Raw genomic sequence first — 14714 nt, 5'->3', positions numbered from 1 at the left:
TAACGACTTGTGTCTTCAGACCGAGGATGGAGACGGACGGAGGAGACTGGACTCCAGGAAGGAGCAAGCCATCTTGTTGCCAAGGAGCAGGCCATCTCGTTGCTATGGCCTTGGAAGTTTGAGTGATGAAGGCTTGATCTTCATCTCTCCCTCTTTATCTCCATCTCTCTCTTTCCTTCTCTTTCACTCTCTGTCTATCAGTCTCTCCCCTTGTTCTCTCTCTCCTCTTCTCTCTCGATCTCTTTCTCTCTGCTATCATCTCCTTGACGACATCAGCAAGGAGGAATATAGGTTAATGGGAGGGAGATAGGGGTGAGATGGGTAGAAGGGGGACAGAATCTTACATAATCAAGTGAGCGGTACTTCCTGCCAATAGGGCAATGATGACATAAGGAGCCGGAGATGAGACCTTCTTCAATTGCACTTCTTCTTCTCTCGCTTCCGTTATCTGTGTACTTCTGTCTTCTATTTGCTCTTCCCAAACTCTTTTTGTATCTTCCTAAGCCTTTATCTCATCGACTCCTTTTCCTTTCTCTTCATATGTTTATATTCTTTTATTCGATCTTTTGTAAATACGTATTTTTACTTTTTCATATATTCTCTTTTCTTTATCTTTGTCTCTTCCTTTACAATCTTCCTCTTTTTGTTTAATTTTTTCCTTCTCTTCCTCTCCTTGTTCATTTTTTGATAATAAAACATATTGTCAGCTGAGAACCAGAAGGGCACTATTGCATACCATTCTCAATTTCGGCATAAATTGAAATGAAATAATCAGTTTTCATGTTTTATCGGGTAAAATCGGGTTTCGACTTTTCACATTTACTGAAAATGAAAATTATTCAAAAGTGACACCATAATGTTGAGGAAATCAAGCTCAACAATGTGTTACCAATAATTCAATACCCCAAAAATTGCGATAACGCTCTTCAGGCTCTCAGCTGATGATATTATGTAAAGGGGGTATTCAGCCTACATAAAACAAGTTGATTGAAATGAATAAAGATTACTTAGGAGTTTTAAGACCAATTATATGTCAGTCGAGGAAGTGACCCACAAACTGTTGTAAAGGATCATATCTTCATGGAAATGATATTCCTTAGCTGCTTTTGAAAAAAGTTTGATTTACAACTACAGGAATCCCTACTCACAAGCTGCAAATTTTGCTTTCTACTAAGAACATGAACACATGTGATCGACTTGTGCTTTGATTCCCACCTGAGTTCAAAAAAAAAAGCATATCATTTCCAGAGAATATACTCTTACCAAGAACAGTAGTATCTGTTTACAGGTGTAGCCAGGTCAGCCGTTGTAATTAATAATGTGTATAGAAAAACAGTGCATCTCCATTTGTTTCTTTGTGCATTCTTGTAACCTAGATTTCTTCTTGGGATGGGGGGATGTCTTTCGGTGGGAAAGGGGAAATTCTAGAGGAATGTGGATTTAGTCTGAGGCTACAGTGACCACGTGCTAAATAAAATTGACATTTTGGAGGTGAAATTGAAGAGGAGTCCGGGGATAATCGGCTTTGAATCTGTCGCCATTTGCGCTTCCTGTCCCTCCGTTGTTGTTTTCTTTCGTTTTTCTTTTCTATCTTACAGAGCAGGACTGAAAGTTACTCTATCCTGGCATGCTTGAGGTTGAAAGACTTCCTGAATCATGAATGAATTGACTTTGTGCGGAGATGAAATATGGCAAGGGGGGATTTGGGGAAAAGTGACTGTAGATTCCGCTGCCATTTTCCACCGGTGTCTTTGTTGTTTGTATTTGTCCTCCTTCGTCCTCTTTTTTTTTTTTCCCTCTCGCCCCCTTTCATTTCTTTCTCCGCGGCTGAGAAATATTCCAAGCTGTCGTGATTACGGATTAAGCGCGAATCAAGATGCCTGGCGGTAAACTTGTTTGTTCATCATCGAATATGCGCTGCCCAACGCCTGCGGGGAATGCGGGATGGGTCATCAAAAGTTGCCGATCCCCTCTTCACGACGTTTGTTCCGTTTCTGTTCTGCTTGAGCGTTTCTTCTCTGTGCTCATTTTAGGGCAGAAATTATACAATTACCTTCTTTCATAGGGAACTGCCATCACTTCCAAGGTCAGTTATATGCTTTGTATTTAGAAGGGGTTTAGTATAGAAATTTTCTTGATTCCAGCAGAAATAGTTACTGTTTTGGGGACCTATTTATCATATCTGTAATGAGACGGGGACATTGAGATTAGAATGGCATTACATGGTATGCAGGAGGTGATGCGATAATGGTGAGACAAAGTGAGACAGAGACAAAATGATAATTGATGAGTGCTTTCACTTTCAGAAGCCAGCCTTAGCCATGCGGTGCATGCTATATCTTATGACAATTCATGGCACTGCTGACAAAGCAGACATTTGTAACTACATTTGTACCACTTTGCTATATAAATAATCTTTGAAATGTGAAACAGCGAAGTGTAATAGAAAGCGTGATATTTCAATGCAGACATAAAATAGGATTCTAGTGTTACACATTTGTACATTTGTCTCTCAGAGAAAGGGAAAGAATGTCAGTCTGAGTATTGTTTCAGAGACATGAAACAATTAGTATAGTGTCTACACCATATATTTTCCGAGTCTAAGTTTTCGCAAATTGGGACTTCTCAACAATTTTTAAAGTGGTTACATTCACTATCATGGAGTACAATAACGAACGGAGAAATGTATGGGGCTCTTACACATTGCATTCATGTCGAGATCAGAGTTGATAATTTCATGTGTCATTATATTTGCAAAAAGCACCAGACTCGCAAAATTCGCAAATAGCACCCGACTTAAGAAATTGAAAGACCTTGTGAAATATATGGCACATACAGTGTATATCAATTTCCTTCTGGTAGGGCAAAAATGATGCATGAAAGTTAGCATGACCTCCTTGGGGCAAACAGGGTGCAGACATGAATCCATCCCGACCTGTTTGCCGATGATCTCTTATTCCCATGGACCAACATTGTAGGGTGTATTTTGTGGAAATCTATGAATATTCCCAGAGAACCGAAAATAGCACAATGGCAGTGTGTGTAAGGCCCTGCCTCAATCTTGTCTGAGATCGGGGAAGACTGGAGGGTGAGAAAAGGTGCCGTCAGCAGTTTTTCTCAGTAATGATGCTGATTCTACTTCCAAGTACAAGTTGAGGGACATCTTTATTTCTTTTCCTTTTTTTTTTATAAGAGCATAGAAAGCAAATGAAGTTGACCAACACTCATATTCCATCAAACTGTTGAACGATGACTTATGAGGAAAGTACAAGACACTAGTATCCAGTTGTATAATTCAAAGTAGGAAGATGACTGATACGCATTGCTTCTAGTCATTTGAGAGGGTACAGTATTAAAATACTGATGCAATTTTATCATTATCTGGTGAAAACATGAGAAACTTGTACATTTTAGTCTAAACTTTTTTTTTTTAAATTTCACATCCAGATCCTAATGAAACTTTAACCATTCTGTTTGCGTGAATCGACTCTATTTGAATTAATGCAGCATGGGGTTTCACATGAAAGGGTTTTTTTTTTTCTGTTACAAAATAGGTGACGTTACATCAGCTTTTCTTTGACTAGGATAGATACAGCTGTAGAGTGGAGAAAGGAAGAAGAAAGATGGAATAGTAGAAGGAGTTACGAAGCGAAAGATCTCTAGACCTATCATGGGATGATATAAAATTGTTCCATGGGAGACGACCACTTACAACGATACGTAAAATTCGTCTCCAGGAAGCTTTTGTGTTACCGGATACCTCTCATTACGAAAAAAAAAGAAGAAGAAGTAAAAAGCCTGCTGGATTTCCTGCGTCGACGCAAACATGAGCGACATAGTTTCGTGGAACGGGGTTCCTGGATGTATGGAAACTCGGCACCGGGAAGCGGGTATAGGATTGCACGGTCCCGGGACAGTCCGTATTAAAATGGCTGATTGATATGCACGATGAATACCCTTGGGAAGCTCGGAGAAGTAAATCCTATTTAATGAGTGATCAGCATTTGAAGTTAGCAGTGGGATTTCGCTACCGGTTACTTTGTTCAACAGTTCTGTAGGGGTGGTAGTGGTGGTGGTGATGGTGGTTGGGGGGGGGGGGGGGTGGGATAGAGAGTGTAGTTGTGAAAGAAGGGATGCAAAAACTCTTCTTATGAGCATGTACGTTTATGCTTTATTGGCAAATAATCCAATAATTTTCCAAGATTATTTTGGTAAATTTTCCTTTAAATTTCATTATGATATATTCAAAATATATCAATTCAACCATTTTAATTTAATCTCTTTGCAGTATGTTTTGCATTGTAATATTCAGAGGTGCTTATTTAGAGATTAGATGGTGATGATATTAGCAGCAATATATCCCCAGGACCGTTGATTCCAGTCAATTGATCTGAACTATTCTTTCAGGCACCTGTTAACCTGGCATTCACATTGTACACAGTGTTATTTAGGCTTTTTAACCTCCAAAGTCTTTCAGTACCACCAGCAGCACATATCTGTACAATGTCAAAGGCATTTGAAGATGGGGGGGGGGGGTACTGAGTGGGTTAAAGCTGACCACCAGGAAGTGAGCATAGGAGCAGGTGTTATCTATTGATTATATGGTGTTGATGATGAAACCAAGGAGGTTTAAGAGATGGAGTTCCAACTGGCTGTAATTATTCAAACAGTTGTCACTTTTCTATTGATGTACAAAAGAATTCCACAGGTGCATCTGTGCCTTTGGTGACGGGGTTTGATGCCGCTGTCTTGCTGAGCAATCTGAAGATTCATTTTGAACGTTAACTTAATGTTGGCTATATTTTGCTTGTTTATCTATTAAATGACACGAAATCTCACTTAATGATAAAGCTCATTAAACAAAGGTCAATCCCTTCAAGAAATATGTGCAAAAGTGTAAATCAGAGCTGTATCATATGAAAGTGTTCAAAACTGTACCCTCCCAGAAAGCTGGTTTTATCACTTTTCCACTTAATTCCTCCAAATAAAACTGATATGGAATAATCTTCGAGTATAATTCTATATTAATAGATATATCAGATTAGTGGCCGGGCACGGCCAGTCCAGTAATTTTCATTTTCGTTTCATCATTTTTTACGCAATTTCTATTCACGCATCCCCGTGTCTTTACCATTATATACCACCTATCTTTTATAAGTAGGGATGGCGAAAAGTAATTACCATCACAAAGACATATTTTCGTTAGAAAGTGGCTGATGATTATGCAATGAGGCATGAGTCAATTGTCTTCCTATCTGTGCGGCAGGTCCAGTTTGCCACATGCTTCAAATACTTTCGAGTGGCGGCATCAAACGTGACTTCAAAGGAAATACGACAGTTGTGACTCCATTCTCTTGAACTTCCTTGATGAAACGGAGATGGAGTGCCTGGGTTCCAAGAAAAATCCAAACTTGTGGTATTCTGTCCCTTCACTTATTTTTTTTCCCCATACCTCCTCTCCACTCTTCTTACACACATTGAAGCAGACAGACACACACAAAGAAACACAAATGGAATCTACTCAATGGCATAATATTTGTGATTTATAGTTCAAATGTCCTCCTTTGGAAATGATGAACTGTGTCAAGCACACTTCCTGATGTTTTGTTGTAGCTAGGCACATTTGTATGGAATGTTAAGTGAAACATGTAATAATAATAATGATGATGATGATTATGATGTTGATGATGATAATGGTGATAATAGTAATAATGATGATGATGATAGTGATGATGATGATGATAATGATAATGATAATGATAATGATAATAATTATAATGATAACAAGAATAATAAAGATGATAGAAATGTATAAAGTGCAAAAACTATTTACATAAATTTCTTCTGTGCTGCAAGAGCTTCTGATATACTTGACTATGATGGCTGGCAGAACCAGGGGGGGGGGGCTTTTTTTTTCTTTTTTTTTTTTTGCTTGTCAGATGAAGAAACCTGGAAGTGGCACCAGAAGTTGCGCTGAAGGCCTTTTATTTTTTTTATTTTTTATTTTTTTTGCTTGTGAGCTCATAAAACTGGGAAGTGGCCCCCCCCCCCCCCCCCCCCACACACACTTCTGAAAACGCTCTGCCGGCCCTGTAATGCACAATTAAATGAAAATAAAAATGTGTCTTGAGTCTTTATTCACAAGACTGAGCATAATGTAGGAAGTTCTGACTTTTAATAGTAGGTCATTCCACAGTTTATTCCATCCTCCCCCCCCCCCTTCATTTATTGAATGAATTTTGTAAGGACCATGAACCAAACACTGTGTGGGACTCACTGCAGATCGCTTCTAAAGTCAGCGTTCTCTTACAGTATTTAAGAGAACCGAAGATGCCAACGTACGTGTTTGATATCGAGAAACGGAGTCAAGTTTCACGCCCACTTCATATTTCGGGTGTGCCGTATAAGAATTCATGGCAATCGTGAGAAATGAGCAAACCTGATATGGTGAAGCGCTCTCAAAGGAGGAATTAATGAAAAATTTATCACTTTTTCTCTCAAATGCTTCACCTCCCTCACTTTATATATTAAATCTTGTTTCTCTTTTACTGTACTCTTGTTTTAACCGTCCCTTGCTACACATTGTGTAAATGAAATTGAACCGGCGAAAGTTAAACCTGCTTTTGCAATATATCCAAGATGTGGTGATATGTCACAGGAATCGTACAGGCCACACTATTCTTGGAAGCAATGGCTTAATATGTTTCACTGTCTTGTCAGAGCTATGAGAAAGAACTGCATTGAAATGAAGAGCATTAAAAGAAAAATCAGATCAGATTTTTAGAAAAGATGAATCATATTACCCTGTTAACAAATATCATTATATTTTTTGAAAGCAAACTGTTAAGTTAATGTCAATACAGATAGACACTTTCATCCCATTGAGGACTGACTGATTTTGTGACAACACACATTTCCGATAGACAACTGCCCGAGTATACTCGGGACTCTTTGAGAACAGGTTAAGGACTGTAGGCCTTTAAGATGTTAAAAGTCCAAGCCTATAATCAGCAACAAACTTTGTTCACAAACAAACTAGCTTGGTTCAACAGAGGGTTACTGTTCTTGTGAAAGCATAATCAGTGACATATCTTTTGGTGAAATAGTGTGTAATTTGACAGATAATCGTAAAGTCTTAATAAAAACATGCCGTGGATGGAGTGTCTTGCCTACTTTCACTAGCATCATAATGCCAGTTTTGAAGTATGTGAGTATGTAAGTACAGAGCATGTAAATTTGGGTTTGTGTAGATTTTTTTTTTTTTCTAATGGAGGAAATCAACTTATGTTGGCATGCATGCAATATGTAGATTGAGATATAAATTGGTAAATGAATAGATGAACAGATATAATAGATGGATAGATAGATAGATAGATAGAGAAAGAGAGAGAGAGAGAGAGAGAGATAAAGAGGAAAATAGAGAGGTAGATATCCATAAACATATAAGAGCGATATGACTGCCCAGCTGCATAATTTTGTAAAGCAAAGAAAGCATAGATAGATACAGCTGAGCACTTGATGCACTTGACTGGGGGTGGGGGGGGGGGGGTAGAAGGATGGGGATGGGGTGGGAGAAACAAATACAAATTGGTTGATAGGAGGCAGAAAGCAATCCATATCGTCCCCATTCACTTGTGATGATTTACTCGCGGGCCGCCTCAAGGGGGACCCCCAAGCAACGAGAGAGATGCATTTAGGAATCAATACCAACCCTTCCATTGCTGTGTTTTGGTGTCGAGTGGGGCTTTTTTTTTTTCTTCCCCTCTCGGACTGTTTAATAGGAGAGGCTGATGTTGCTGTGACTGGCAACACGATAATGGCGTGAACAGAGAAAGGAGTGATTTTTGGGATAGAGAATGGGGAATACGGATGCATCGCATGGCTTTAATTTTTCAATTCTTTGGTCTGGTATTGCTTTTGCCCCCTTCATCAATAGACCATCTCGGTCCTTGCCCTTAACTAGCCCAAAGCTTCTTGAGGGCTTACCATACCTACCAATAATTCCTCTTTGAAGAACTTAATTAGAAGGAGCACGTGAATGAAATAGTTTGTAATTGGGCTGTAGGAAAAGAAACATCCAGGAGTTCAACCTCGATTATCCGGCCATGTCAGGACCGGCACTCATCCGGATAAGCGAATTGGCTGGATATGGGAGACACAATGTTAATGTATATAACTGCCGTCCAAGCTGCCGTCCCAGTGCACTGGCAGCTAGGCAGGTAGCGTACCCTTCAACGGGGGTGTATTCTATGCTAGCCTGCGCAAAATTGTAGTCCCTTCTTCACAAAAATAAAGTATATTTTTATGTGAAAATCATACATGTTTTACCTCATTAGATATTGAGAAACCTATCATGCACATCTTAAAGTCACTGTTTTTTTCTCAATTTTTGGATGTAAAAGAAAGTCCTTCACTGCGTGAACGTATCCGGATAATAGAGATTTCCGGATAAAAGGAGGCCGGATAATCGAGGTCGAACTGTATAACAGAAACAGTCTACTGTATATGTTTTTGTTAATGTCTGTTGGGGGGGGGGGGGGGGGCGAGGGTATAGGATGGGGCAGAGTATATGCAAGGACATGTCTGAGTGGACCCTGTGTTTAACTTGTTGAGGACTGACTGATTTTGCTATAACACGCATTTCCCATAGACAACTGCCCGAGTATTCTTGGGACTCATTTTCAGTGGGTTAAGTTCACAAGAGATAGAAATATAGCTTGAGGTTTTGATGCTTGCACATTTTTAGTGTTCTGATGAGAGGGAAGAGGTCTTCATACTGTCCGTTCCCTTGTGAGATGGTTAGAAAAGATGAAGAAAGTGGATGAGAACAGCTGCAAACATAGGCAACCTATGGATGAGTCTTTTTGGATGTGTTTTGCATATTGTGTGTGTGTGTGTTTGTGTGTGTATCTATAAGCGACATGCTTTATTCATCATAATTAGCTAATCCATGAACAACCACCGATCTCCTTCTGTACATGTATCTGTTAGAATTCGTTATGACTTAATTGTTGTTTTTCTAATGAAGTAAAAGAGTTACATCTTTAAGAAACAAGACAGAACAAGACAGTAGAGTAGAGAAATGTACAGAAGTTAATGCATGACTAATGGCTGGAAGTAGAAAGAAGGAAAAAGCAAAGAAAAAAGGCTCGGCAATGCCATGTGGTAAAGGCATTGGGTAAACGGGGATCATAGAATCAAAAGAACACAAGGAAATGATGACAGGATAATGAAGTAAAAAAAACAAAGTTCGTCAGGAAGCAAGGATATTTCGCACCTTTTTGATAAACGCTTTTACGTGTACGTGATGGTGATGCTATGAGCGAGTTTGATGAGAAAACGGGAAGCGTTATGGAAAGCACAGAGCGGGGAAATGTAATCAGGAAGTCCAAAAGTTAAGAATTTCAAATGTCTTCCGGGGAATTTGTTGATCGAAATGAATTGAATTTATTTTCTGATGCCGGCAAGCATATCAAAGATGTATCAAGAGAAGTGAAAAGTGCAAAGGTGGCAAGATAGCATATCACATGCCCTGCTTTCCCAGGTGTTGCAAATTTTGTTTCTTACAGAGGGATTCTTCCTGTCTAATTCCTACACCCCTCCCTTAGAGAGAGAGGGGGAGAGGGAGAGATAAAGAGGAACATTTGGAGAAGACAATCTCCACCAACTTTTTTTTTTTTTTTTTGCATTCATAGAGTAAAGGAGCTCTGAAAATAGCTTCAGGAAATTTAACAATCCAGATACAATGTAGATGGTCATGGACATGAATGAATGCCAACTAATCAGTTGATTAGTGAAGTTTTACTTGGAGTATGTGTATGATTGAATACATTTGTAATGTTGTTGTGTGTTGGTAAACCAGGATTTCTAAAGCATGTTCCCTCTGTTATCTTAAAAATAGTTTGTTGTGTATATACAGTTGAACCTCTCGTATCCGGACAAGTTGGGACCGGGGCTCATCCGGATAAGGGATTTGGCCGGATATGGGAGACTCAATGCTTTATACATGTACATATACATACACATGTACTGATGTAGCCCATTGTAGTACCACATGTAGTAATGTGTATACTGCAACCTTTTCATTGTTACACTCAGTAACAGACCCCAAAATAGAGGTTCGTGTTTGCAAGAATGAAATCATTTTCTTTTATAAATTCTTGGAATGATTTACCTAAATAATTATTAAGAAATGTCTCAAGTAGATCTTGAAAATAAACCATACTCGGCAAAGTCGACTGTAGGTCGCCATTGTTAGATTGAGTTGGGAATCCCCCTTTCCTCCCGTAATTTATTTAAAAAAATCACGGCGAGATTGCGTCCGTATAATAGACAGATCCGGATAAAGGGAGGCCGGATAAGAGAGGTTCAACTGTAGTAGTTTTGGTGGTGTTAGGGTCAGTGACCAGCACATTGCACAGTTAGTCATGTTCCAAGCAAGGCAATGACATAAAATACCACAGTCATTTTGATAAGGGTTTGCGTCCAAAACAAGGAGAAACAAGAATGAATTACTTCCTATTATATTGTCCTCTTATCAAAACAGTAGATACTCTTATTCTAACCTACTATTGTTTGTCGTTTTTTATCTTCTCTTTACAGTCCAAACAATGGACATCGTCCTGTCACTCGGTCACTGACTGCCCCACCCGGTACCGGCTCCACAGAGGATGGGGTGGGGCAGAAGAAGCCCCTCACCAAGACTGGGCGGAGCATCGTCATGGCAGCCCCGCCCATCTTCAGCATCTCCAGCCAAGGTAAGTTCAAATGGAGGGGGGAAAAAAAGAGAAAAGAAGTGTGGCCTGCTGTCGGTAGGCGTGACCAGCTGTCAGTGGGTGTGACTTACTATCAGTGGGTGTGACCTGCTATCAATGGGTGGGACCTGATCCTTGTGGATGTGCATGCTTGGAGGTGATTTAGTGCTGTGCGATGGAAAAAAAAAACAACAGTTCGTAGTAGACTTGTTGAGTGGTATGGAGAATTCAGTAGAAAAGTTAACAAAGCCTAAAGACAACCAAAAAAACCCAACAACAACAACACCCAAATACACAATTCTCATATCACTTAGAAAATATACCAATAATTCATGGACATTAGCATTATGATATCAGCAATAATTTAAGAAGCACAGAATGCAAGTGACTGGAGATGTTCAAATCAAACAGAAATGATGAAATGAACAAGGTACAGAATGCATTGTGAAACAAACGTGAGGAATGGAGGGGAATAGAATATGTTCCAAATAACAGACAGGAATGTATCTTTCTCATATCAACTGTTGATACTTTTGCAGTCGAAAGCTGACAGAAAAAATTTGCCTGGAATAATATCAGCTCACCACCAAAAATAATCTGCACAACTATGTACTCACACAGAGAAATGTATGTATCTACATGTATATGTATAAAAGAAAGAAGTACATATATGTCATGGGAATATTTGTCCCGTATTACTACCAAACGAAGTGGCGCGAGTATACTTGAGATCGTCTTGACGTCATGTCATCTTGGGGCTACCTACGGGGGGATCGCGATTTAATGCATTTTAATTGGCTAATTTGCGAATCAGCTCATTGAAATCAAAATCAATGAAGGCGTATTACTGCAAAGCTGCACAAATGCCTCAATCTTTGGAGGGGAATATATTGGTGGGTGATGATGCCTGAGGAAATATTTGGGAATTCTATGAATGCTAAATGGGAAGTAAATTCCTGCCAGATTACAGTTGGTCTTACCACCAGGCACCTTAAATGAAATCCTAGTCAAAGTTGGATATCTATATAGTATTCTAATTTTTGCTGCCCCTATATTTGCCTGTTTGATATGATGTGTGTTGTGTGTATATAATATGTGTGTTTGTGTGCACGTATGTGTGTGTGTGTGTGTGTGTGTAGATAGCAAGAAAGAAAGAGAGAGAGAGAGAGAGAGAGAGATAGTTATGTGTATTGTAGGTTTATGTATCAATGGAAAAGCAGTATATACCTGGGCCATAGAAGAAGGCGTATATCCTACATGTAGGTTTCTAAAGATATCATCTTTGTCTGGTATGTGGCATCAATTTGTTTTATGAGGGAGAAGTGGGAGAGGGATATTTATAGAAGTGCAGATGATAAGACAATGGTGTGAGAGATGGACAGTTTAGATAACAGACCACGACATAGATCTGCTCGTGGCAAAGATGGCAGACCCAAGCAGAAACAATGAAAGACGGTCCTGAATAATAAAGGGATAAAAACAATAACTGCAACAATGCACTCTATACGTCATATATTTTGCGAGTCTAAATTTTTGCGAATCGGGACTTCCCGACAATTTCGCGAGTGATTAAGTTCGCGATCATGGAGTCCTGTATTGAACAGAGAAATGTATATGCGTACGTCACATTCATATCGGCATTAGAGTCAATATTTTCACGTGTTTTTAATTTTGCGAATAGCTGCTGACTCGCGAAATTCGTGAGAATAAAAAGCTCGCAAAATATTCGGCGTATACAGTAATTGACTGCTGGAATGACAGAGAGCTATAATGAAAGATGAAGTTTGAAGTGGAGAGAGAGAGGGAGGGAGTGTGTGTGTTTATGAAGAGTTATAAAAGAAGAAAAGAGACAGAGGGACGGGTGGAGAAAGGGGGCAGTTTCATTAGGTGACGGAGGATACCAAGGATAGCAGAAAAGAGAGAGAAAGAGGAATACATTATATAGATGATGACTGGCGGGGTAGGGAACATACCGAATGTTCCTCCCGAAGGGTTTGAAATGCTATTGAGGGAGGTTATAAGTCCCGAGACGAAGTCGAGGGACTTATAGCCTCCCGAAATAGCATTTCAAACCCTGAGGGTCAATGTTTGGTATGTTCCCGACAACAAAAGTCATCATCTGTTATATTATATGGGTTAGTCAAATACCATTATCATCAATTGATTTCACGCTCTGAAAGTGGCGCATCAAACCATACCGTACCTTATTGATATCATGGTACACTTAGCGTAAAGGTCCAGCATGCGCACAACGCACTCGATCGCGCTAGCTCGCGCAGAGCCAAATTCACTGTGCGCGCGGGTATTTGTTACGTGCAAATGTTTTCCCATGGGAGAACATAACAAGAATGTTCCTCCATCACGTGACTGTGTTTAGCCAATCACTAACCGGTATTTGACTAACCCATTTAATATAGAGTAATAGCAGGAGAGGGATGGATAGACACACAACAGAAAGAGATGGAGAATGGATGTTAGAGATATGTGTAGAACCACTGGAGAAAACAGACGGAGGCTTGTGGTCGCTGTCACAGATGTACGGAGGGAAAGCCAGAAAGGATAGATAGAGATTTGAGGTAGAAGATTTAGAGGACAGGCTAAAAATATGATCTGACAGGATAGTTGATATGGAAGACCCTGGGACTTTAGCCACAAGAAAAGGACAAAATGTCAAGTGAATATTCCTGACTGACATATACACCCCCCCCCTCCAAAAAAAAAAAATGAACACATTGAAATAAACCAATATATCATCAGTTGAAAGCTAGATGGTATTGAGTTATTAGTATCACATTTTAGAGCATGATCTCTTCTACATTGTGGTGTTTATTTTAGATTATTTTCATTTTCAGTGACTTTTGATTAAATACACTTTTTGTTTCATGAAAATTGATTGTTTAGTTTTTATCTATGCTCATATTTCAGAAGGCTCTTCTGGTTCTCAGCTGACGATATCAGCTAGTCAAGGGATGAAAATCAGATAGAGGGCATGTAAGGACAGGTCGAGAAAAAGTAGCAAAGTAGGCTGCAGCAGATGTATGTAAGGAGTTATTCTCTGGGATTGAATTTCATTCTCCCACAACAAAACTGGAGACCGTATATAAGGGATGTGTCTTGTTGTCTAGGTTGTCATTGTTGTTTGCTAGAAGTGCAGTGTTTGATACACTTTTGCAGAAGTGTCTCACAAGCCACATTCCTGACATTTTTGGCCATAATATTTTGTAACATTAAAGCTCCAATTTCCATCTCAAATTTGCACATTTTCAGTGAATCTGATCATGTGCAGATTTATGAATTTAGCCAATCCCATTTAATATCTGTTCAATTGGAAATATGTAGTGAAATTCAGAGTTCCCAATTTGATGAATTTAGCCAGTCCTATTTAATATTTCTTTAATATGAAATATGCAATGAAATTTACAGTTGCCAATTTGATGAATTTAGCCAATCCCATTTAATCTGTCTTCAATGTAAGACATGCAGTGAAATTCAGAGTTGCCAATTTAACGATGACATGGTGACAGTGATGCATGCACAGCAAAATTCCCCAGGGATGAAAATGGGCCTGAGGCATTACATACACCAGCAGTTGTCGATAAATCGCTATCCCCATTACAATTCCACTTAAAGAAATCCATTCTTACGTTGCGAGGCTCTCGTAATCCCAGTCAGGTCTGCTACGTGTCATTTCTCTTGACAGAATGATTTGTATTGGAAAAGGTGAGACATATAAGACATTTTTTCTCCTTTTTTTTTTCTGTTCTGAAGGTTCACGGGAGTATCTATCCAGTGAGATTAAGACATTGTGCCTAATCCTTCCTAGAGGTGTGTGATGAAACTGAGTAGGAAGAAAAAAAAGGGAAGCAGATGGGAGCTATGAAGAGATATTCAATTCCATCTGATTCTCTCTATCAATCTATCTGTCTATCCATCTATCTGTCTATCTTTCTATCTGTATAT

General features: G+C 39.3%; 1 protein-coding gene across 1 annotated transcript in view; it reads left to right on the top strand.

Moving 5' to 3' along the window:
• Nucleotides 1-10861, top strand: part of LOC140231646 (uncharacterized) — a 110002-nt gene extending 99141 nt beyond the window's left edge. The window contains exon 3 of the mRNA XM_072311796.1: nt 10603-10861. Within this exon, the coding sequence (XP_072167897.1) occupies nt 10603-10861 (259 nt within the window). The remainder of the gene's footprint in view (nt 1-10602) is intronic.
• Nucleotides 10862-14714: the final 3853 nt, after the last annotated feature.

The sequence above is a fragment of the Diadema setosum genome, chromosome 8 (assembly GCF_964275005.1).
Source record: "Diadema setosum chromosome 8, eeDiaSeto1, whole genome shotgun sequence".
Taxonomy (NCBI): domain Eukaryota; kingdom Metazoa; phylum Echinodermata; class Echinoidea; order Diadematoida; family Diadematidae; genus Diadema; species Diadema setosum.
This window is presented reverse-complemented; position numbering and strand designations above follow the sequence as displayed.